Raw genomic sequence first — 24,534 nt, 5'->3', positions numbered from 1 at the left:
TCAAAGGTAGCTCTAAAAAAATAATTATTTCTTTCTTCATGAACTTTCCTATGGCCCTTCTCACTACAGTATCTGAATGCTTTAAAAGCCATAATTTTATCTTCACAATACTCATATGAGATGAAAATGTAGGTATTATTAAACCCATTGTACAGATGAGACACTAAGGAATAGAAAAATTAAATTCAGAAATGTGGATGTCCAATGTAACATCCAAATCCTAATTTTCAAAGTATTTAGCATTGTATCACATATAATATATTCATGATTAGGAACTCTGGCAGAGGCCAGAATCAAATCCAGTTCCCCAAGGGAACATTCAGATGCCTTAAATCAAGGATTATTATTTTATTCCCGCAGTTCCCTAACCCTGTTATACATCTGATTTCTACAAGAAAGGAAGCAGAGGTTTCGTAGCATTGAACAGTACAGAACAGAATCCTGATTCATGCCCAAAGCATAGTACATATTGTGCATTGAATGAGGCAGGGACCAATGGAAAAAAAACAATGTGCTCATGTAATTAAGGCTGTATCCTAATCCATGCACACAAGGAGGAACAAATCAAGGTTGCAAAGGCAGTCTTAGTTCTTGCATAGTCCAAACTCTCAGGTTGTCTTTGCAACCTTGGTGTTCTTTGTGTGTGTGTGATGATTTCATAGGACTTAACCAATGCAAACTGAAAAAAAAATCAGAAATTCTTATATATGGCATGATATGAACACCCAAATACATCATCTGCACAGCTGAAGCCATTAGAGCCATAACACAAACCATTCCCACTTGAACTAAGAGAATAACACAGCAATAGTAGGTTGCCTTGCAGATCAGTCATTGAGACCGATGAGATGTATACATTGCCAGTGAGCTTTACAGAAGAAAGCTAAGATTCAGGAATCTTGAATTCCACTTTAGGTGCTAGAAAGGAACATTCTCTAGTGGTCATAGACTTCATTTCCCATTCTCCCTACTCTGATTATTTTCCTAGTCCTGTCCTCTTCTGCAACTCTCTGGCTTCTTATCCCAGGCCAAATTTTCACACTCAAACTCCAAATCCAGATCTCAACTTTCTCCACCCCAGCTTCTAGTCCATTTTCCTTGGCTAGGTTCCTTGCACAGTTAGTCCCAGTATTCCCTACATTCCCATCAGTGCTTTATTTGACTTCTGATTTCCATCGGCTCTTAAATGCAATCTTTACCTCTATTTCCCTTCTTGACTCCCATTTTCAATCTCTTTGCATTGACAGTACCAGTGTTCCTTTCTCCAAACTCTTCTCCCTTATCACCTTATCCCAATCTTCCTTTCCAGGCTTCCAGTTTTTTCCGTTTCTCCACAGTCCCCATCTTTTCAGTTTGGTTCCTGCCCCCTTGCTTTGCAATCAAGTGGTTTCCTTCACCAGACTGCCAAGCTACCAGCAAGGGGGGCGCTAACAGGACAAGAAAGGCCTCTCTCTTCTGATACTCCAATGGAATCAGGAAGCAAGAGCAAATACCGGACAAGGTCTGTTTAGCCAGTGCTGGCCTGGGCTGAGGCATGTCCAGCATAAACAAAGCCTTTCATGAATTTAGCTGACAATTCCTAACAAGTCTCTGTTGAACACATAGGAACTTGTTTTTCAAAGGCTAATAAATTGGCCGAATGTCAGCAAATTTTTGGTGATGGCAAATGCCAAATCCCTGACCCAAAAGCAACCCCCTTTGACAAATGTCAAGTGTTTTAATTTCTCAGTGAAACAGTTGTTAAAATGTTATTTTAAACATTATAAGATATGTCTGTAATCATCCTATTGGAAATGCTTTTTTCTCCTGAAAACTCCCCAAAAATACAGCTTGAGGAAAACAGCTAACAAGTGAAATTTTAGCTCTACTGGGTAAAAGTTTAACAAAAGTATAAGCATCTGAAAACAGGTTCTCATAGTGGAAAGCGCTGGGCAACTTTTTAAGAGGTGGATTAAAATCTGTTTGCAGTATCTAGCAACAGAGGTAAAACAAATTACTGCTAGGTGTATATAAACAGATCTTAATTCAAAGCCCCATCATAGGAATTTCTGGTTTTGCAGTGAAAACATGCTTTCTTCGAAAAACTGAAAGAGCTATTGGAATGTCATATGTGTATTTTAAACAATTATCTTCATCACTAGCAAGCTGCCCATCAAGAATGATGGTGGGGACGGAGGCAGGGGGTGAGGCCAGCGCCGCACTGCCATCACCCCACACTGCCACCTACTCCTAGGAGCAGGGCCAGGCAGGGGTGAGGCTAGTGGTGCTGGCCTTGCCCCCTGCTCCATCCCCTCCATCTCCTCCATCATGGCAGTGCTCTGTCCCTTCCGTCATTTCCCACCCTGCTCCACGTTCGGCCCCAGACCCTAACCACCCCCCGCTCCTACCCCTCTGCCCCCACCATCATGGCAGCGCTTTGTCCCCACTGCCATTCTTGATGGGCAATTCACCCCACACACAGCACTTGCTGGAGCCACACCCCACTGGGAGCTGTGCCCCCCAAGAACATTACAGAGAGACACAAAGACACACAGATGAACTAAGCCCTTTACATATACAGAATTATAGGCAGAATTGGAAGAATACTTGATTAATAATAATGGATCAATTACTATTGTTTTATTTTTTTGGTTTCATGTAAAAATAAAAATGATCACCTTTTTTAGTTCCAATAATAGGATAATCCTGTTTTGTAATCCTCTATAAGAAAACTCCCATAATATTAGAATTCATCATACAAGTTACTGCTTATGTCACCAAGAAACAAATTGTCACTTCATGCACCCGTGAGCCCTGGGGATTGTAGCTACCTTGATCCTGAGAGCCTGGAAGCTTCATGCACCCCTGAGGCTAAAAGATAATGGCTGCCATGATTCCCCAGCTCTGGGAATTCATGGGGAACCCTGGCTTCTGGGAGCCCCTCAAATGAAGCGGCTCCCAGCTGTGGGAGCTTGGTTGGTGGCAGTGCAGGGGGAGCCCAGGATCAGGTTCCCCCTGCACTGGCAGTAAGGTACAATGGGATCTAACCCGCAATCCCATCACACCTTTACCTGCAAGTGTAGAGGGGACCTGAGGTTCTAACACACAACAGAAAACCAGATGTAGAGGCCAGGAACACAATCACACAGTAATTGGAAACATTTTTTCACCTGGACTATGCAGGTACTGAGACAGACTCTGGGGGGGGGCACCAGCGGCAGATCACTGACCAGGTGAGGAAGGTCCCCCAGCAGCCAATCGCCAACCCCGGAAGTGCCAGCAGCAAAACCAGAAGTGCTACCAGAGTTTTTCTCAGCACCCCCATTCCTCAGCCAGCGCCAGTCTCAGGGGGGCACATGCCCCTCACCCTCCATTCGTTGCTTATGGAGACAGATACTTCACAGGCTGTTGGAACAGCAAACTTACTACTACAAAGGTCACAGCAGACAAAAATCATGTTTTGTACCACACAAGTGGCCCATACACAGCATTCACAGTTCCCCATTGTGACCCACAGGTGTCCTCAGCTTGAATCCCTTTCCCTGTTGAATGAAATGGCTAAGAATTTCCCCCTGTGTTAGGGTGTCAAAGAAGTCCTCAAATGGCACAAACAGGCCCTGGGAGGCAGGGGTGGATTAATGTATCAGGGGTCCACTGGGGCACCAGGGGCAGCACAGTCCAGGCGGGCACCTTGGCTGTGGTCATCCAGGACAGGCAGCATGTGCCTCCTCCCAGCTGGCCAAGCCAGGGTCAGGGCCAGGGCTAGGGGCTAGGGGCAGGCATGGGGCTCCCTGCAGGCAGTGGCGGCTTCCCTGGGCCGGCTGCTGCCAAGAGGCCTCATGGGAGGCTCTGCTTCTGCTCCCTGCTGTCTGTAGGCAGTCATTGGCACCAGCACTGTTGGAACAGGATGGGACAGCCCTGTCTCACCCAGCCAAGGGCCAGCAGAGGGGCGGTGGGCAACCGGGGGTGGACCTTATGCTCCCAAGCTGCCCCAGCCCTAGCCTCTCTTGCAGCACTGGGGGATTACAGCCTTAGCTGCACAACACCTGCTGCATGGAGGGGCCAGGATGGGGCCGGGGCCGCCTTCACCTCAGTAACACTCATGCCCTCTGGCTTGCTGTGGATGTGCCAAGGAGGCCGGGCAGGGCTGGCTGCAGCCCCTTGGCAGGCGCAGAGGGGACCTGCCCTTGCCCAGTGGGGGCCTCCAATTTTCTATTTGCCAAGGGCTGCAATAAATCTTAATACGCCTCTGCTGGGAGGACTGCTGAAGTGGCATGGCACAAGCAGTGTAGGGAGGTGCAGGGTAAAGGGTCAGGGCCGTAGGGCTGGCTTGTGGGCATAGAGGGAGCTAGGCTACATCATGCCAAGAGGTGAGGGGACTTAGCCTCAAGCCCTGTTGGAGGTGGCTGCAGTGACCTCAGGCGGAGGGCTGCTGGTGACGTCATGGGGCTGACACCCCTGCATTGTGGGGTGGGGTGGGGCAGAGACCCGAGGCGTCACACCGGGGTTCAGATGGGCTGCAAGGGGTAGCGTCATGATGAGTTGTGGTTGTGGGGCAACCTGATGACGCAACGTTACGTGGGGCAAGTAATGAGCTCGTTCACTTTCTTTGATGTCACGTGGCGATGAGGCCAGCGGAGCGACGTCACGGGGAGGCGGCTGATGGGTGACACCACCCCGGGGCACAGGGTGACGTCACCCCAGGGCACAGGGTGACGTCTCGGGGCGGGTGAGGAGACTGACTCCGGCCTCTCCCCGGTCTCCCGCCCCGACATGGCGCCTCCTCAGCGCTCGTTGCTAGGAGCCGGGACGCCGCGGGGCTGGAGCTGCAGCTGCACTGCGACAAGGCGGGAGGACCGGGGACTGGCGCTCACCCCCCCTGCCCCGCCCCTCCCATTTGGCCCCGCCGCATTGGCTCTCCTCTACCAGAGGAGGCGGGGCCTGCTGCGAGGCGGCGCGCTGATTGGCTAACGGTCCCTCCGCCCTCCCTCCCTGGCTCCGCGAGCTGTCCCCCACCCCTCCCGGCGGGGTGGCGCGAGGCTGCTGCTTGCTGCCGGCGCGAGCTGCACAGCAGGTGGGGGGAGGGGCCGCGGCTTCCTGCGGCGTGGAGGGGGCGGGTGACGGTGCGGTGGGGGCCCAGCGCGCTGCAGCGGCCACTCCGCTCCCGCACGTCGTCCCCGCTGCCGCCCGCTCGCAGGTAACCGCCGCCGGAGTTCCCGCCGCATCTGGGGCTTGACTCCCCGGGGGGTGGGGCAGGTGCCACCAGCTGTGCTGTGTGCCCTGAGGCGGGGCATGGCGGGCCCCTCTGCCCTGCCCTGCCCTGCCCTGGCGAGGTGCCGTAGGGGCTGGGGGTCCAGCAGAAGGCAGCGCCCATGCAAACCCAGGTGCCCCTCCCTTGAGCCCCGCTTCGGGTTTCTCTCTGGGTACATCTAAATGCAAAGCTTTGGGGTGGGGTGGCTGACACGGCCACCTCCCTTGTTTGTTTAGACTGAATTGTCTGAAATAGTCCAGAATACAAAAAAATAAATAAAAGGGGGTGAGGTTTGAATCTGGGATCTTGCCCGTTCGGCTGGGGATGCTTGCATGCCACCATCCTCTTTCTCTGCCTGCTGGTTGCACCTCATGGCTTCTTAGTCTATTATTATTGATGCTATTGTTATTATTATTATAGTTGGTGTTATTACTTTGAATTGTTGCACCCTGCTGGCATTATCTCAGGGATAGGCTTTGTTTGCTTTAATTTTCTTTTCAATCGGCCACCCTGTGGAGTGGGCAGAGCTGAAGGTGCAGTGTCATGGTTAGAAAGGCACGGTGCTCATTACAGGCCTGGTCCATCTCACAGTTCTTGCATTGGACCCTGGTGCTTGCCAAGGGGGTAGCTCTGGATGCGGCTTGTCCTGTGGTTTTTGCAGGATTTGTTGAAGGGGGGCACAACGGTGTTGGTTGTCCTGTCCGAAGCTACCGCACAATGGTGACCATGATGCCACTCCTAGTATAGGAAGTAAAGAATGAGACTTCTTATGATCCTGCCTACATATGATATGCAAGCTTCCTCCTTTGTCTCCTGGGAATGATACTGGGCTGCATTTATATGGAAACAATGAGGCTTTAGTTCAGAAAGCAGTATGCGCTTGTATTTGATAACTGCGTATTTATATTTAAGTAGGTGTATTTATTTGGTTGTGTGATGATGTGTTTTCTGCGGGGCCAGGTAGGTCAGTGTCATATGACAGAGAAAGAAGGATGTGGGAGGTTGGTCTAATCCAGGGGTGCTCAGTGTCTGCCCCAGGGGCCTTAAGCAGCCTGCGGAGCCACAGCATCTGGCCCACAGCGCTTCCCATGGGTTGGGAAATTTGGTGGCTGGGGAGCAATGGCAAGTAATACTGCCTCCCCCCACCCCCAACAGCTGGTTGGGGGCTGGGCTGCTCTCTGATCTGCCCCCTCTGCCCATGGTTGGATTGGGCCTCACCTCACCAGCAGATCTGGCCCACAAACGGACTGAGCACCATCCATCTGACCTGAGGAGGGGGAAAAGGTGGGGCCTTATTGATCTAATTCATTCTGCCATCCCCATATTGACATCTACTCTGTCATTGCTTATGCTGTTTAATGTGTGTGTGGATAAGGCTCTAGTTTCTAGGTATTTTGTAATGAAGAAACCTGTATGATATGCATTAGCAGCCAGATCAAGGCTCCAGTAAATACTAAAATAGGAAAGTATGGATTTGACAGACAAAGGCTTCATGCCTCTCTGGAAATGTCACCGCATTTTAGAGTACCAGTCATCTTTGTGCTGCTGAGTTGTTTCACAATCTGTGAAATACTGATTTGTACGTTTGTTACTAGTACAATATTTAAGACCATTGTAGTTTCAGTTCCATTAAATTACACGATTCCTATAAATGGAAAATAACTACTTGCCCTCTATTTCTGTACTTGAGTATATAGTATAGACATACCATAGAAATAACTTTTGTGGGGATATTATAGTAATAGTGAATATATTTTTATTAAGCTTATGGTATAAAACACATTTTGGTTGTTTTCTTGTTTTTTCTTTTAGAGGATAAATCTATTAATTCACACTCATTTATGCCACTGCCCTTCAACCACCGGTAAAGGACAGAGTAGATATAGCATAAAAGGCAGGCTCCACCTTTTTCATTGGTTCAGATCTGGTCTTGTCATCCCTTTCGTAACTACCATTTGACTGCTGAACATTTATCACACACAAATTAATATTGGTTCCCATCCCTTCCCTAATGAAGAAATGTCTTTGTCACAAAGGTGCCATCACAGCTGGCACTTGCTGTCAATTTGGCAGTTTTTTGTTTTGGTTTTTGCTATTGCTTTCATTTAGAGAGAATTATTAAAGCATCACATTGATCCATTTAAGCTCCTGCCTTTCAAAGTAAAGCATCTACTGAACCTAAAATATAATCTTCCCTCTAAATGGTTTTCTTCTGATGACTACTCCAAGTTTAAAATTTATTCTAGTTTGGTTCTGTTTAAGTGCATACTCTCAGTAAGCTCCTTTCCCCACAAACCACTCACCTTCAGTTATGTTGTTCATATTTTAACCAGTAAAAACTTCTAAAAAATTTAATGTGTGATGACATACCTGAAACAAAATCAATGGAGTACATAGCTGTTATTGCGCAGCTGGGCGTACATGTAGATGCACCCCCTGTGTACCAGCTGTCATCATGACACACTGTTTGGCTGAGGGTATCTATTATAATTGGTAGAGTAAGTACGTGAAACCCCAAGTCCTGCCTTTTCCTATTGACTACCTATTCAGAAAAATAAATGTCTTGCCAATTCTAAGTATATAAAGGGCTTAGTCTGTCTGTGAGTCTGTCTGTGTGTCTGTCTGTCCGCAACACTCTTTGTCAACTGTGCCTGTGCTGCCAAGAGGGCAATGACTGGCTGTGCTGGCATGGGCCGAGACGGGCGCAGGGCAGAGGGAAACAAACAGTGGGGGTCACAGTGGTGGCGCGCCCCCCCCCCCCCCCCCCCCCGGTGCCCAGCAGGCAGCATGTCTGATGCATGCATACCTGCCCCTACTCTTCCCCTCCCCCCCGGCAGTGTACACATGCACCCCACAACTTTTATTACCAACAGCCGGCAGGGACGGGGAGGTGGTGGGGAAGGAGGGGAGCGGGGAAGAGGGGTATGGTGGTGGGAGAAGCCCTGCTGCTTAGGGGAGGAAGCAGGCGGGGGAGGGAGCCCCGCACTGGAGGAGGAGGCTTCAGTGGAGGGAGTCTTTAAATGGCCAGCTCCTATGCATGAGTGGGGGCAAGGGGGGCCATGTAAACGCTCCTTTGAAATCTGTCATTCTTGATGGGCAGTTGGCTATATTCATATTTTTGCTTTTTACTTTGCCAAGGAATCAACTGCATTTCTTTAAATTTGGATTTAGGATTAAGGGTGCCTGCCCTCTTGCTGTTTTTTCTGAGATGTCTTGCATATGCTGCAGTCACTGATTCATACTTCAAGGGAAGGAAAATGATTAAGCAACACTTTAGGTTGGATCTCTACTAAGGAATAGTTTTGTCCTGCTAGACTGAGATGCCAGACTGCACTGACTCATTGCAATATGCTCAGAATAACTTCCTGATATCTGCTTATTTTTTAGATTCCTTAACACGTCTAAAATCTCAGTTCTAAAGTAGAGCTATAATTGGATGTGGCGTTTAAAAAAATCCTAAACCAAACTAGATTGTTGTTGTTGTTTTATGATGACTAATTCTAATAATGAGAGATCAGACTAAAAATCTGTACTGAGACACTTCATTTTGAAATGTCCTATCTGATAGAATCTAGGGACAAAAATGTTTAAACTTCAGATTTATCAAGCAGTAGTATAATGCTTGATTTCAATACTGTAGCAGTCATTTTCATAGTACATTCTTACAGCACTGGAATTAATATATATTGAACTGTAATTAATTGTGCAATTTTTGCTATGAAGTATGAGCATTTAAAGCGCACATAAATATTTAATATTTTCCCTCCTAGGTTTTAGCAGCAAAAAATGAGTCGCGGATATTCAGAAAACAATAATTTTCCATATGATAATAATAAAATGGTTTTGGACATGATCCTCTATTCCTTAATTGGGGTACCTCAGCCTATCAACTGGGACAGTGTGGCAAGGCTAGTTCCAGGAATTACATCCAAAGAGGTAACTTTTGTTTTTTAACCTAGTCTGTCTGCTTAAAGAATGCTTTATCAAGAGAAGTACATTTTATTAGGTTAAGGAAGAGACAACAGGAGTATAGTTTTATAAAGCTACGTGAACTTAAAAAATAGTTCAATGATGACTTCATTCTAAACTGATAGCTTGTGTGTACCTGTTTTCTTTAAACGACAACAAAACAAAACAATTTTTGAGGCAAGAAAAGATTTGATTTCTATGCTGCCATCTCCAAAAGGCTCAGGGCAATTTACGAAAACAAAGCTCATATAAGTAGGTAAAGTAATAAAACAATAATAAAACTGTTCTCCAAAGAACAACCACAGCTTCACCCTGCCTGCTAAAAGCCTGCTTAAATAAAAAGGTCTTACACTGTATCTTACACTTGTGTTTCTGTGACTCACAGTAGCTGGAAAAAGAAGCAAACAGACTTCACTTTTTTTATTAACTCCTTAATCGAATGTGGTGGCTCACAAATATAGCATAGCTAATAAACATTGCTATAAAATCATGGATACAGATACAAGACAAAATAATCAGAGTAATTTACCCTGGATTTTTCTCCATAGTAAGGCACAGATGTACAACCAGCTTTCCCAATGGCCTTATAGCAGCTGGCCACTAGATGGCAAGGGAGCCAGTTTGTAGTCTATAAATCTTACTTGGGGATGAAACTGACTAGTGGAGCTGACACTCAACTGGTATACAAATGTGTAGTTAGTTACTCCTTATTTTTTGAGCCTTCACTTTGCTGCAGAGTGGAATGACTTACACCAGTGTAAGGCTGTTTCATGTGTCTACCCAGGGTTACAAGCTGTCAGTAAATTTACCGAGTGTCAGTAAAAAAAAAAAATCAGACTAAAATGGATATCAGTAAAGTCCATAAAAAAATTTAGCCACCAGTAAAAACACTAAGCAGCCAAAGCTTGATTGAAGCTCTGACAGACAGTACACAGCAGTGCCACCTGGTGTCTAAGCAGGAGTGCAGCCCACTCGCTGCAGGGAGCATTCTCTTAGCCATGTGGAGCGCTTGTACATGTGATGGGGGTTTAGTCCTTGGGGCCTTATTCTATGCCCCCCTTAATTGAAATAGTGGGTTTTTAATTGAAACCCAGTTTCAGTTTTTCTATCATGTTATACCAAGGGGCCCAATTTTATTTATATATTTATTTATTTATTTTTGAGCCGAAGCCTGCTCACAACTCGGGGGTTGAGCAGCCAGTGGACCAAGTGGTCCCTGAGCTGCAAGGGAGGGTTGGGGGGGGCGCAGTTTTTCCCTCCTCAGTGGCAGTGCCCTCTGGGGCCACCTGGGCAGGCTGCCAGCAGGCCAGGTGCTGTTCCAGCTCAGAGGCAGCACCCAGCCTGATCCAAGTGTTCCCTAAGCCCACCCAGGGAGCAGCAGCCGGTGGGCTTCAGGAGCAGTTTGATCGAGCCAGGTGCTGCCTCCGAGCTGGGGCAGCGCCCAGCCTGCTAGCAGCCTGCTTGAGTGGCCCCGGGGGTGCCACCACCTCAGAGGGAAGCACCGGAGCCTACTGGCAGCTTACCCCCACCCCCATCCCCCCCAGCTGTGGGAGAGGTGGGGCAGGCTCTTTCAGAAAAAAGAAAAAAAGATTGGACCTCTTGTCACTTTGAAGTGGAGAGGGGCCCAACCTTTTTTCTTTGTGGAACCTGCCTGCTAGGGATGTCTGAAATGGGCCGTATTCAATTCAGATTCAGCCTGAATTGGGGACAGTGCTTCGATTCAGCGATTTGGATCACTGTCCTGATTTCATTCAGCTGAATCCGAATCTGAAGATTTGATGCTGATTCTCAATCAGCGATTAAGCCATAGAGACAGCTTAAAATGTTTTTTTACGTACCTCAAGGTACCAGGCGCAGCTTGTGAATGCTGTGACAGTGGGGCGGATGGAGCATACTAGGTGGCGGTCCCCCCCGTGCTCCCCCAGCTCAGTAATCAGCTGCGGGGGGACCCTTGGTGCCTCCCCAGACCCAGGAAACACCAGTCACTGAGCTGGGGGGGGTGAGGGGGTCCCCCCCACGCTCTGTGGCAGACCTGGAAGTAGACTGGATGTGCTTCTGGTCCACTTCCGGGTCCACCACTCAGCACACTGGGGACCCCCCTGCGCTCCTGTGGGATGCTCCATCCGCCCCAGCATCTCAGCATTGACAAGCCACCTGATACCTTAAGGTATATAGAAAAAAACATTTAAAACTGTGTCTATGTCCAAATCACTGAATCTCTCCCAAATCAATTTTGAGGGTTCTGATTCGATTCAGAGAGATTAAGGGGTATCCTGATTCAATTCAGATTTGGCGATTCAGCCATCGAATCGGGCTGAATCTCCGCTGAATTGAATCAGCGACCAGAGCTTCACACAGCTCTACTGCCTGCCTCTCCCATGGCCAGGGTGGGAGGGTGAACTGACAGCTGCATTGTTGCAATTTGCAACAGTGCAAACTAAATTGCATCTGAATATAGTTTAGTTTGTAACAATGCAAGCTCATCTAAACCCCCCAAACTGGTGCACGTATAATGTGTGATGCCATTAAGCCGCACAAATGACATTTTTTGTCACATGTATATAGTGACAACCATCATGTGTACAAGCACCTGTGCTGCTGTCCCAAGCTGGCTATAATACTGCTGGGTTTCAGGTAAGCTTCTTTGTGGGGGTCCATGCCAGATTGGGGCAGGGGTAAGGCTGGGCAGGACAGTAAGGTGTAGTTGGGAACATGAGGGTGTAGGAGTGAGTATGGGGTCCCTGGTGGGGGACGGGGGGAGAAACTCAGTGTAAAACCATCACTGCAGTCAAGCAGGATTGCCAACCCAAGAAACTTGTTTGTTTTTACTGCAAACTTTTTACTAACAGTCAAACTTTTTTACTATGATTGATATTAACCCTGTACATTTGAACCCAGTCCTTCTAACTGGGTCCTGGCAGCAGGGCAAGACCTGGCAGAAGTTGCATTTTACTGGTATGTTTTATATAATGTTAAATATATCAATAAAAAAATTCGGCTGTCAGTAAAAAGTTTAAAAATGGTCAGTTAAAAAAAAATAAAAAAATTATTGAGTTGGCAACCCTCTTTCCCCTGTACTTTTACTATGGAGTAAAGCCCGTGTATAGTAAAGAATGGTACATTTCCATATCTGTATGCAGAGCACAAAATGATTGGGAGTTCAAGCCTAGTTGGAACTTTTGCCCAGCAAAAGCTTATCCCAACTAGAAGTCTGATCACAGTGTGTTACACCAAAACAGCTCTGATGCGTAGAATTGTTGCCAGAATGGATTTGGTTGTATGACCTCATGTGACTAGTGAATCCATTAGGCTTTAGCAGAGCTCTTGTACCATCTCCCAAAACACATGTGAATTTGAGAGTTGTTGTCAGGTTGTTGAACTCCTCAAGACAACCTTTGTATGTAAAGTTAATCCTGTATAAATGTTGGTAAGGGCCTTGTTCCTACAAATGTTGAAATCTGTGTCTGATAGGTTAGATCCAAATTTGAGATCATTCATAGAAAAAAATTAAAATTGTGACATATTAAAACAAAATGAATAAAACCCAAGTAAAAGCTTCCAGTTTTCTTTCATCATTCAATTTGAGTGGCATTTTATTTGGGGGAAAAAAAAATCAGTCTTTTGATACTTAGATGATGCAGTTTTAAGTATTAGAAACTCTTACTAATAATATCTGCCTCATTTTATCCTTTGACAGTGTGCAAAGAGGTTTGATGAGCTAAAAAGCAGTGGAAGTTCACCTGTTGACAACCAGTACATGGCTACTGCAGGGAGTCCTGTTGAAACCCTAGCTACATACATCAAATCCTCACTGCTTGACCTGCAGGGAGATTTCCAAGAGCCTCCCATTGGGAAAAATTCAATTTCTATTACTGGTATGTTTTTCAGTAAATCCTATGATGCTGACTCTAATGTTAGGTGTATCATTATATATTTTTTGTAATGATCACCATTAGTAGGTAACAAGCTTCAAAAGAGCAAAGTTGAACATAATTACTCCTGTATAAATTAAACCACTTTATTTAAAATAGTCAATGCCTTTAATGTTTCATATGCAAATAGTTTTATAAATTTGTGTTTTTAAAATGACACAATATATTCAGATTTAAGTAAAATCTTTCTATAATGTCAAAAAAATCTTTTTACAGTTTTGTAGCTTCAGATATTTTTATGTCAAAACCGACAAACATTGCAACCATTTCAAGCTGTGGTCCTAGGACATGTAAGTATCTGGAAAGAAAATCTCTGAAGTAAAAGCAAACAGCATAAACTTAGTTTGATTTCTTAAATCACAAACTTCTCTCCCGATTAAAAGCCAAATCCACCTCCTATTTGTAGCTGATGGAAAGAATGCTTGCACTCACTCTAGAAGGAATTAGGCCATGCCCCTAGTATTTAGCTTGGCATCAGAGGTGTTCTTTCTGATGATCTCACAAAGGTTTTGACCAACTGTAAATCTTAAAGGGTGTTAAACTTTTCCAAAATGTCAATTAGCTATAGTGTCGTGATCCAAATTTAACATTGGTAATTATATTCTTGCCTCCAGGTTTTTCAGTTAGCTATTGCAGGGGTGTCTAATTGGCAGCTCATGAACCATATGAGGGGTTAAATTTTTGCCATCACCCTTTCAGGCTGCTGCTCCCCACTTTGCTTTGGTTGCAACAGCAGCTGGACTTTTCAGGCTCTCCCAACCTCTTCCAGCTGCTGCCAGAAGCAAGGAGCAGGGTGGCATGGCAGCATAGTTGGGTGAGGGTGAGTGTAGGGCATGCTATGCAGCAGAGGAAATCTCAGGTACACAGTGCAGTGGGCGGTTGTATGGGGAGTGAATGCACAATGCAGCAGAGGATTTTGGGTGTGCAGTGCAGGAGTGGGGAGGGGTCATAGGGAGGTAGTACGAGGTGGGGGGTCATGGATATGTGATGCAGCGGAGGGACATCTCTGGGGTGTGCAGCCCAGGGGACCATGGCTCACCCTGATGCAGCTCACGTGGCATACAGCCCTGGCTGTGTCCCATAGGGTGTGCAGCCCCTGGCCACTCCCAAGTTGGACAGCCCTGAGCGATCGTGTACTACTTAACCTCTTGACCTTAATTATCAAATATTTTTGTTTTACCTTATGAAACTTGACAGTTGTATTACCCTAGAGGGTTGCAGTCCTTCAGCAGTGAGAACATGATTCATACATTACCATTTTAGATGCTAGTAGCAATGTTTAATTTTGCAAAACTTTTCCATTATGCCGTCTTTCAGTGACTTTCATCTGTTTGAAACATTTTCCTTTTGAGTTAAAAATAGCTTTTCTGTCTTTGTCCAAAAGCTGCTACAGTGGAAACAATTGAAGTCTAAAACCTGAAACAGATATCCTGAATACGCATTCTATTAATTTTAAAATGTTTTTACAAACTTAGCCAAAACGTAACTGTTTGAAGGTTGCTTACTGAGTATCTACAGTGAAAATGCTCCTTTAAGGTTAGAGCTATGTGCGCAAGTTCTGCATGTACACTTAATTGAATGCACACTTGAAGCTAAAAAATAACAGGATAAGTTATTCTGTAGCAGTAGCCATTCTGACTCTACTTATGAAAATGCACTCCCCCCTCCCCGCCCGGAAATTTAGGAAGCTGTGTTCTATTTTCAGCTTGCAACAGACTTCCCTTGTGACCTTGGGCAAGTCACTTAACTGTGGTGCCTTTTCAGGCAACAATTACACATGTGAAGTGAATAAATATTTGAGGTGATTGGAAGTTACAGAAATAAGACTAACTGAAAAGCCACTCCATCAGTATGTAGTCTTTTATTCAGCAGCTTTATATCCTAATGTATTAATTCTCATCTGTTTTAGTTTAGACAGAGTAGTAGGAAAAAAATATATCAGATTTTAAAATAGTACTCACTTCTGCACAGACAGTTCATTGTGAGCTGGATTCTTTTTTGGATTATGTATGATGAGCAGTTTTATTAACCAAGTTTTGAATTGCAAGGCAAACTTAATCCCTTGGAACACACTCAGGTAGCAGCAGGGTAACAGAATTTTGCCCAGTAGCTTCAGTGTAAGCTAGAAAAAACACACTTTCATTCTAGGTACTAGGATGTGTCTGCAGTTGTGGGAAGCTTTTGCTTTCCTCTCTGAACTTAGTGGCTTAGATGTAGATATCTTTGAGCAAAAACATGCAACACAATAGTGCCTTATTTTTAGTTGCTTTTCAGAGTAGAACTAATTTATTGGGTCTCAAAAGTGTGTTGAATATTCTTGTCAAAACAATTCTGGTCTCCTCTTAAGAGTTCTAATACTAATTCCAGTCCAAAAAATGTCATCCATAAAGCGATGGGATTGACTGAGATTTTTCTGTCAAGTTGAGAGTTCAGCCACTCTCCCACAGTAGCAAGTCTTTCATCAGCTCTGAAAATACCAGTAGCCGCCATGGAGTACTTGGTACATAGAGCTAAAGAAAGGTTGCTCTCAGAACTTTCAAGTTTTGATGTAAAATTAATAATGCTTTGCAACAGGGGGCCTGCTCAGGGCCAATCTCCATGCAGCCCACCCACCTGTTCTTGGGCTAACCACTTGCCATGCCTTGATCTTAATTGATTGATTAGTTGGTAATAAGCAGGAGGCTGCTCATTTTCTGCCCTGCTGCTAGGGGGTGCTATCTGCGGCTCCATTCCTCCCCTATACCACAGCCCAAGCCTTGCAGATGACATCATGATGTTCTCATACACGCCAGTCCCCCACGATGGGCCCCAGAATCCTACTGTAGGACCCCACCTGGGTTCCTCCCTTCAGGCAGACTCTGCCGCAGTCATACTGGGCCATATATCTCCCTGCCACCGGTTCCCCTTCGGTTGTGGTCCCCTCACTGAAACCTTCGGCTCACACTAGCCCCGGCCCACCCGCAGGCCAGTCGAGACCCCAGGCCCCCAGCTCTTGGGCATCCCCCTCGGTGGGCCTCCTTGCCCTTCTGACCCTCCTGGTCCTGGCCCTCCGCCTAGGCCAGTCAGGGAAAACTCTGGCAGGCCTTGCTGTGTGACCCATACTCTTTTCCCAGGGTCCCCCTCTCTGGGTCCTCCTTCACAGATGCGGGGAGCTGGGGTACCTCACACCATGACTGGCGCCTCAGGGTCTCACAGGAGACTCACTCCTCCCCTGGGCAGTAGGTCGTGGTGCTATCACAGATGTTATATTTGACCCACACTCAGCCTCCCAGTGGTGGAGGGCTTATCAGGGTCAGGACTCAGCTCACACTGTCTTTGGCTGAGCCCCAGTTCTTCCTTCACTGGGCTCCACATCTCTGCCCCTCATACTGGGGCTTCTACTAGGGTTTCTCATTGCTGCCCCCTCAGTTCCCATACTGCCCCCTCACCACTGGGGGCTTCCCACTGCTTGCGATGCCCCTTCTACTCAGGGTCTCAGGGCTTCCCTCCTTGTGGGGGCTCAGGCAGCCATGGCAGTGCCTGGCCCCAGCTCTCCAGCTCAGGGTCTCAAACCCCCACAGGGCTCAGGCAGCCTCGGCCACACCTGGCCTCCAACTGTTCACTCTCTTCTTCAGGGCTTGCACCCCCACAACTACCTCCAATGGAAAACAACCCACCCAGAGGTGGGGGCTAGGGATTAAGGCACCCCAGCCTGCCTCTGACCAGGCAGATCACTGGCCTGGCATTTCCTGGGGACTCCTGTGCCACTGGGAGCCCCACCAGGCCACCCACTCCCAGCAGGGTGTAGTTTTAGGTCATACCCAGGACCAGGAGCCTCCTACCATCCCCTACAACACCTCCCTTACCTCCAGATGAAACTCAGCAGACCCCTGACCAAGCAATGTTGCTACCTGCCTCTAGCAGCCAAACTGCTTTGTTTATATGGGCAGCCCTGAACCTAAAATGGCTGCCCTCATTAGGCTCCTGGAGGCTGCCAGCTCCAGGGCCTTAAAGTGGTAGACACACACGGCGCCCTGCCACATGCATTAATACAGATTTACTTCTTTTTCTCCTGTAAATGGTTATAATTGTTTGGGAAAAGCTTCGGGATATATCTGAAAGTATAGAAAACTATAGCTCAGCATATGCTTTTCTTAGTGCCAGTAACATTTTGTCTTTTCAAAGACATCAAAGCTAGATTTGTAGAAGTTTTGTATCTGAAATGTTCAGCCATCCCTTTTGGAATACATGGGGTGCCTCATGCTCATCTGTCTAGGAAACTGCCAATTAGCAGTATTAGCATAAAATTCCAACTTCCATGTGTAACTGGGAAGCTTTTATAAGAATGTTTCAGCAGGCATCCTCAAACTTCTGGAGCAGCAGGCCACTTGAAGGGAGCTAGCTCTGAAGACAAGCCATACCTTCTGACCCAGCCTTGGGCACTACCTCTGCTTCCCCTGCTGCCACTGCTCTTCCTGCCCTTCACTAAGCGCCCCCGAGTCACATTCTGGCCTCCTACAGAAGCTCCGCTGACCTAGTTTTGTGGACTGGATCCAATCTGCTGGCCATAGGTCATCAACCCCTGTGCTATGTTCTTTTGGAAAACCCTTCCATTAACTATTTAAATAAAACTGTGATCTCTCTAAATTCCACATAACAATGCTACAGATTTGTTTTCTTTTCAAGAGGCCTTTCCAAATAGGATGGATAGATCATTCCGTCACCATGAAAAATATAAGCTGGATAACATCCAAAGCCCACCAGAATCTTTGAAAAGATTCTTACTGACTGCTTTGTGTTTTGTATCCAAACCCTACTACAGGGTCCCCTCGATTTATGCTGTACATGCATTCCTGGAGAATGGTGCATAAATGAAACATGCATAAAGCAAACCCACTTTACAGTGTAACAGATATAGGCTCCCATGGCTGTGAAGGAGGGAGGGAATGAGCCTGGGACTAGAGAAGGGGTGGGGGGAGGGGTGCCGCTCTTGGGGCTGCACAAGGCAGCAAAGCAGAGGGAACAGAGAAGCATGCACCCCAGCCCCAGCTGCACCAGCCCTGGGAGCAGCTGGTGCCAGCTGCCTGCAGCCACTGGGCTACACCATGCTCCGCCTGTCCCTACTCACCTCTGTTCCTGGGCTGCGCCATGCCCTGGTGTAGGCAGCTGGTGTCGGCTGTTCCCGGAGCCACTGAAGCTGGGGTTGGGCTGAGTGGGCCCACGGCCCTTTCCCCTCCCCCACAGCCTTACCTGCTTGGGCAGGGAGGCATCTATGCTGATTGCATAAACATGAATTTACCTTGCATATAAAGAATTATGGGTCTAAATATGCTCTTCGCATAAGAGCAAATTCGCATATAAAGAACCCGCATAAATCGAGGGAAACTTGTAAATGCAATGCATTTGTGAAGAAAGCCTTTCAAAGGTAAAGGCCAGTTACCCTTGACTTTAGCAAAAGCTGTACTCTTGTGTCTAAAAGGGTTTGATTCTCTTGGTTTTTCCAGTGTAATTGCACCCAGATTGCTGCTTTGAATTTTCAGTTTGACTAGCTTATGAAGTTCGTAGCTTGTGACAGCTTCCCCACTTCAGGAAGGAGCAATGCATTTTTAATGCTAGAAATGATGTATGGGAGTCTAAATTTATACTCAAATTCTAATGCATCTTTTTCTTGTTTATCAGGAAGGTCCAATGTAGCTTCCACAAGAAACTGTTCGTCAGAAGCTGAGAGAGATCCTGCACATAAAGGCGGAGAAAACACTGAAGAAACTCAAGGGTAGGAAGACTGTTTACTGTCTGGAAAGCTAAAATCAATGATACTATCCTCTGCTTACACAGAAACACTTCTGCAAAGTTGTTGACATAACATTTTCAGCAGTTTTCCTACCATTTGTCATCTGTGCAGCTCCACTAGTGCTGTCAGTGGTAGAAATGCTAGTGAAAATCAGTTAGGGGTTTCTATGTCTTCTGCAACATAACCCTTTGTCCATGTCTTACCATTATATCATCAGTCAGGTACCTGCTCCTTGTCTCTACCAGCACTTCTACCACTGCCAGTATTTGTGATGATAATAGTCCTGGTACAAAACCACTGGTAAGAAAATTACTGAAAAAAATTCCGGGATGGCCTATTTGTGACTTAGTTTTAAAATAACCAAATTGTGAGACATTTTATTAACACTAATTGGCCTGTGTTCAGCCTAAGGTTTTATGCAAGCATTAACTCAATGGAGTTTTTGTCAATAAATGTGTATTTACTTTAATTGATTTGGAGGCAGTCTGAACTATGTAAATTAATATACTTCCATGAAAAAATAGGGCTGGGAACGTCCTACTTCACCTTTAGTGCTTCAATAACTGCAAAAAACTAATTGTTGCTTGTGCCAGATTATGAACCCTTTACAGAAGTAAATACATTCTCATGGCTCCTATTAGAATACACAGTTCTTTCACATTGCATAGGAAAGACAACTCATGTTCTAATTATTTAAATAATTTTAATAAGTGTTTAGTAATTGTTAAAATGACTTCATTTAAAATTAAAATACTTTCAAATAAATTATAACTTGATAAAGTGAGGTTATGAAATTTGCTAGCCTAAACATTATATTCTGTAAATGTAAGGTTTTTCTATTGGTGTTAAAAAGTAAGAAAAAGAAAGAAAAAAGTGAAATCATAGACTAACAAACAAGCAAGCCACTTATCGGATGTATTTACATGCATTTAAATAGCTGTTGTGTTGTGCCAGTGCAGTTAATTTTCGAATAAATTATTACAGACACCTGTCACGGTACATATCTCAAACTTGTGACTCATACTGGTATCTCTTTCCTTGAAGAAAGGTTTTTGCTATCCGTCAGCTTGACCTTGCTATTAAGAAGCAGATAATTTAAATAATATTGGTAAATCATAAAATGTTAAATTCATCATATGCAAGATGCTATAGTATTATATAAATTAGTTACATTTCTCAGCACATCTTTAGTCAAGTGTATTCACTTATTTTCCTCCATTTAATATGAAAAAGGGTGAACAGAATTTAGGTAATTTTTTTATGCATCTCCCTATGAGCCAGAGGCAAAACTGCAGCTAGTACTCAAAAGCCATTAATCCCAATACCTTTGTTTAACCATTAGACTACACTTCCTGCTATGACTGAGGTTTTTGTCATACATCCCAGAACATGACCTTGGCTTGTATTTAGAAAATGCAAGACGCTACAAGTCTCAAGCAATATAAGTTAACTGAAATTTAAATAATTAAGTTTTAACTTTTAAAGTACATATTTCAAGGACTTGGGTATACAGGATCCTTAATTGATTTAAATGAGGAAGATTACAGTTTTGACAAATTACTCAGATTTTGGGTGGGAGTCCCTATGGATTATTTTTTTACATTCGTATTGGTTCCCAATCCTAATCTTGTTTTTTGTGTCTTGTGTGTGTTGCATTTTTTCCCCATGTGTGTGGTTTCGTTTTTTGTTTGTTTGTTTTTTAAATCAAGGCCAAATATGGTGATCCACGTATGTGATGAAGCAAAAAACCTGAAGGAAGATTTTATTTGTCCTCGAGACCTTTTGATTTCGGAAATGAAGTACTTTGCTGAATATCTGTCAGTGGATGCCCAGCGCTGGGAAGAGGTGGACATTTCAGTTCACTGTGACGTTCACATCTTTGACTGGTTGATAAGATATGTTAAAAGGAACACTAAGGAATATGAGGTGTATGAAATGCCCATTTTAGGTAAAAGCAAATCTACTATTCTTTTGCCGCAGGTTCATTATCTGCAGTGTCTGATCTGTGCTTCAGACTAAAAGCTTATGTACTGTCTGGAAGGTAATAACACTTCCTAATTCACCTCCAGTCTCTTAAGACAAGTATTCCATGGTCAGAAACACTAGCTTGCTGAAAAGGTGACAAAACAATGTCCATTCTGGCCATTCTAGAATGTGCTCTCAGCTTTATGAATCCTGGACAAACAGTGGAAATACTAATGTGGTCTGGCATCTTCTGTTTTGTACAAGTTCATTTAGCCCTCCTCTGTACCAGTTTAGACAATGGTGGATTCAAAATTCAAGTGACTGATCTACATTAGGGATCTCACCGTTACTACATCAACAGTGGGAGACTTAAAAAAGAGTCTATGCAAATGCAACACAATCAGGCAGTCCTACGGTCATTGTCTTGATAGCTGTGAACAAGATTTTAAAAAGTATGTATGCGATAGTCACCTAAATCCTGTTTTCTATACCATGGCAGCAGTGCGTTCTGGGGTGCGTGAGGCTAAGCATATCTGCCCTATGCAAATCCACTGAGATGCACCATAGCCAGAAGTTCTCTGGTGGGGCTGCGTTGAGCACATCCCCATTGTCGACTTTTAAGTCATCAGTTGCAGCAGATTTTAGAGGAGTCAGTGGGAAACTCAGAGTAGCCTCACTGCTCAAGTTCCAGCTCTGGAGTGAGTGATGGGTAGGGCAAAATCAGCCACATTTTCCCCAGGACCAGGTGCTGCAGCTATGTAAGCAAGCCCTAAGTCTCATAAGAGCTTTTGGAAAATTGTAGTTACAGGGTTTAATTGGAAGTCAGACGCTACTAGCCTTGCAGTCAGCGAGAGGAACTTAATGGGCTTAAATGAGATGTTCAAAAGGTGAAAGATAAGATCTAAAGCTTCTTGAACACGTTTGAAAAGTTCATTTTGAAGCACTGAATTGCGCACTGTTGCAGCAAAATAATGTCCCTGCTTGGCTCTTGCATGCGTCATCCCAGTGAAGAATTATTTGCCCATTTAAAGTTTAGTGTGTGCTTTAAATGCTTTGCTGGAGTGGGGCTAGTGGTACAGTCTGTTGCAGTAGCCTTTCCATTTGGGTTGGGTAATCATGTTTAAACACCATTTCATCCAGCACACATCGACGTGCCAATCTTATATGATGCATTGCTTTGTTAGAGCCATTCTTTGAAAAAAAACCACATGTTAACATGAAGACTTTTAGTCTGACCAGGCTAGTTCCCTTACCAGTTGTTTCCTACCATTTCTCTTTTGAGCCCTTTTCATGATTCTTTGATTTCAAGAATAGTTTTGTTTTCTTGAAAATCAAACAGATTTTTCCGATGTTTGTACTGTGTCCCATATTGAGCAACACCTTTATAGCAGCTATTTTGAGAATGGTTATAGCCATTGCATCATTGGTATAGTGTTACAAAATCCCTATCTTGTTCCTTGTCCGGCACAGTTTTCAATCAAGGTTTAACGTGGTTTGGTTTTATCTGTGCCCACCACCCAGACTGTTAGCAAGTGGTTTAGCTGGAACAGTATTTACACTGTTAAAATTCTTCTGTTAAACTGTATTAAGGAATGTAAGGATAGGGTGCATGCACATAATACAGGATGACTCTGTGTGTGAGAATATAACTGTTTAGTCTTATCTAAATAGGTTGGATAAAATGTTACTTCTCAAGTTTGTGAGTGTGGTGCATTTTGGAAAATGAAATAATAAGTACTGGTTTGGTACATTATACCCTCTTTCAAAGAGACTTTTGGTGTCTTCCATTATCAAGTCAAGGGAATAAGTTTTAATCTAAACCTTGTTCTAATATTTCTCCTCCCTTTTAGAACCTGGGAATGTTATTTCAATTCTCATTTCTTCTGAATTTTTGAAGATGGATTCATTAGTGAGTATTTGAAAGAGAATAAAAATTCAGTGCCATAGGAACACTATTTACCAACAAATGCTTGGCAGAAATCTTGTATCATTCAAAGTATATGCACTGCTGCATAAATACAGAGAAGTTTATATTACAAGGCCCCAAAGAATTTGAAATCTCATTAATTACCTTGCTCTTATGAAATACAAATTTACTATTTGCATAGTTTCATCAATTTCAGTGGGACCATTTTAGAGCAAGGTACTAGTAAGGGTAAGGGGCACAAATCCTAAAATTTGGCTCCAAACAGTCAAATAATCTCATTGTCTATAAGGCAAAGACTGCCTTACAGAAACCATGCATTTCCTTTTGTGTTTCTGTGTGTTGTACACAAGTAATGTTTCTGTCCTCTAGGATGCAGTTTTCTAAGTTCATATAATTCCCATTCACTTTGCTTGGAGATATGCATAGGAAAAAAAGAAAAGAAATAACTCCATGTTGATAAAGTTCCCTCTTCCCCACTTCTGCAGTTTCAGTTCATTTCACTTTGGGTTTTAAAAGCATAAACTATTAAGCTAATACACATATTCAGATTGTTCTGTTACTTGTATTACTTGATCATTATGGCTCACTGCTACATAGTCTTTTTTCATTTGTGGTTACTGCTAAAGTAGAGATAAAGAGCATGTAAACAAGTTAAAGAAGGTATTCAGAACTGAATGTGCAACATCCTCATGTTTCAACTGCCACTGCAACTAAATAATGAGGTTTGCTGGTAAGGATAGACTGGGTGCATGCACATAATTTTAACAACAGAAATAGCCTGTAGTTCTTGGTTATCATCAATATATGGGTAGAGCTTCCTGAAGATAGTGCTGTTAGGAGAGATATTTCAGGCTATAAAAACTTTCAAGATTGACAGTGCAAATTAAATCAGAGTTGCATTTGGGGTATGTGGACAAACTGTAACTTGCTTTCTGAGCCATTACATTGTATTTTTAGATATGAGTTAAACCAGTCTTGCAAAGTAACTCTAACACTAAAAATTACCTAAATCCTATTATGAATAAATTTCTAATATTAACATGAAGATATCAGATACAAGCTTATGTATGACTGTTTTAATTGTCACTTTATCCGTTCTGTTCCTCCCAGGTAGAAAAATGTATTCTTTATTGCCATAAAAATATGAATGCTATTGTAGCAACTCCATGCAACATGAACTGTATCAATGCTAACCTTGTTACACGTATTGCTGATCTGTTTACACACAATGAAATAGAGGAGTTGAAGGACAAAAGAGATAAATTTAAAAGGTAAAGTGTTGTTCTACTGCTCAGTATTAAAACTCACTTACCCCTTGCTATAATATGTACTCTTTAAGATATTTTCTCAGACCTGTTACAGAATCATTGGGATATAATCAATTTATATACCTTTAAATAGCGTCTTTACATAATTGCTTGAAAATACTTGAACTTTAAGGTAAAATGTGAAGGTAATGAAGGTGTTCTAGAGAAGAGGCAAAAGTGAAGATTCGTAAGGAATCCAGGGTTAGGAGTGGGTGGGGTAGCTAGTGGGTACGAAAGAGGCAGTCGGAGGGCACATCTACACATCACCCAATGCCGACATAGCAATGCATTACGTCACCGTACGGTGTGCTGTGGCAATATAGTGATCACATGTATCTACATATGATTGCCAGTTACGTTGCTGTAGTGGCAGGCTCCGTGGGGATAGTGTGCTGCTACAGCAACAAAACGGCGAAATCTACCCATGCACTCTG

General features: G+C 44.3%; 1 protein-coding gene across 6 annotated transcripts in view; it reads left to right on the top strand.

Annotated features, from left to right (window-relative positions):
• Positions 1 to 5,105: 5,105 nt before the first annotated feature.
• KIAA1841 (KIAA1841 ortholog) overlaps positions 5,106 to 24,534 on the top strand; it is a 53,338-nt gene continuing 33,909 nt past the window's right edge. For all 6 annotated transcript variants that reach the window (XR_002097120.1, XM_019516627.1, XM_019516626.1 and 3 more), the window contains exons 1-7: positions 5,106 to 5,176; positions 9,001 to 9,166; positions 12,897 to 13,074; positions 18,790 to 18,883; positions 20,611 to 20,849; positions 22,717 to 22,775; positions 23,904 to 24,064. Coding sequence is in view for 5 of the 6 variants with exons in the window: in XM_019516627.1 (XP_019372172.1) it covers positions 9,017 to 9,166; positions 12,897 to 13,074; positions 18,790 to 18,883; positions 20,611 to 20,849; positions 22,717 to 22,775; positions 23,904 to 24,064 (881 nt within the window). In the remaining variant the exon portion in view is untranslated. The remainder of the gene's footprint in view (positions 5,177 to 9,000; positions 9,167 to 12,896; positions 13,075 to 18,789; positions 18,884 to 20,610; positions 20,850 to 22,716; positions 22,776 to 23,903; positions 24,065 to 24,534) is intronic.

This window comes from Gavialis gangeticus, unplaced genomic scaffold (genome assembly GCF_001723915.1).
Source record: "Gavialis gangeticus isolate Ggan-Ray unplaced genomic scaffold, GavGan_comp1, whole genome shotgun sequence".
NCBI lineage: Eukaryota > Metazoa > Chordata > Crocodylia > Gavialidae > Gavialis > Gavialis gangeticus.
This window is presented reverse-complemented; position numbering and strand designations above follow the sequence as displayed.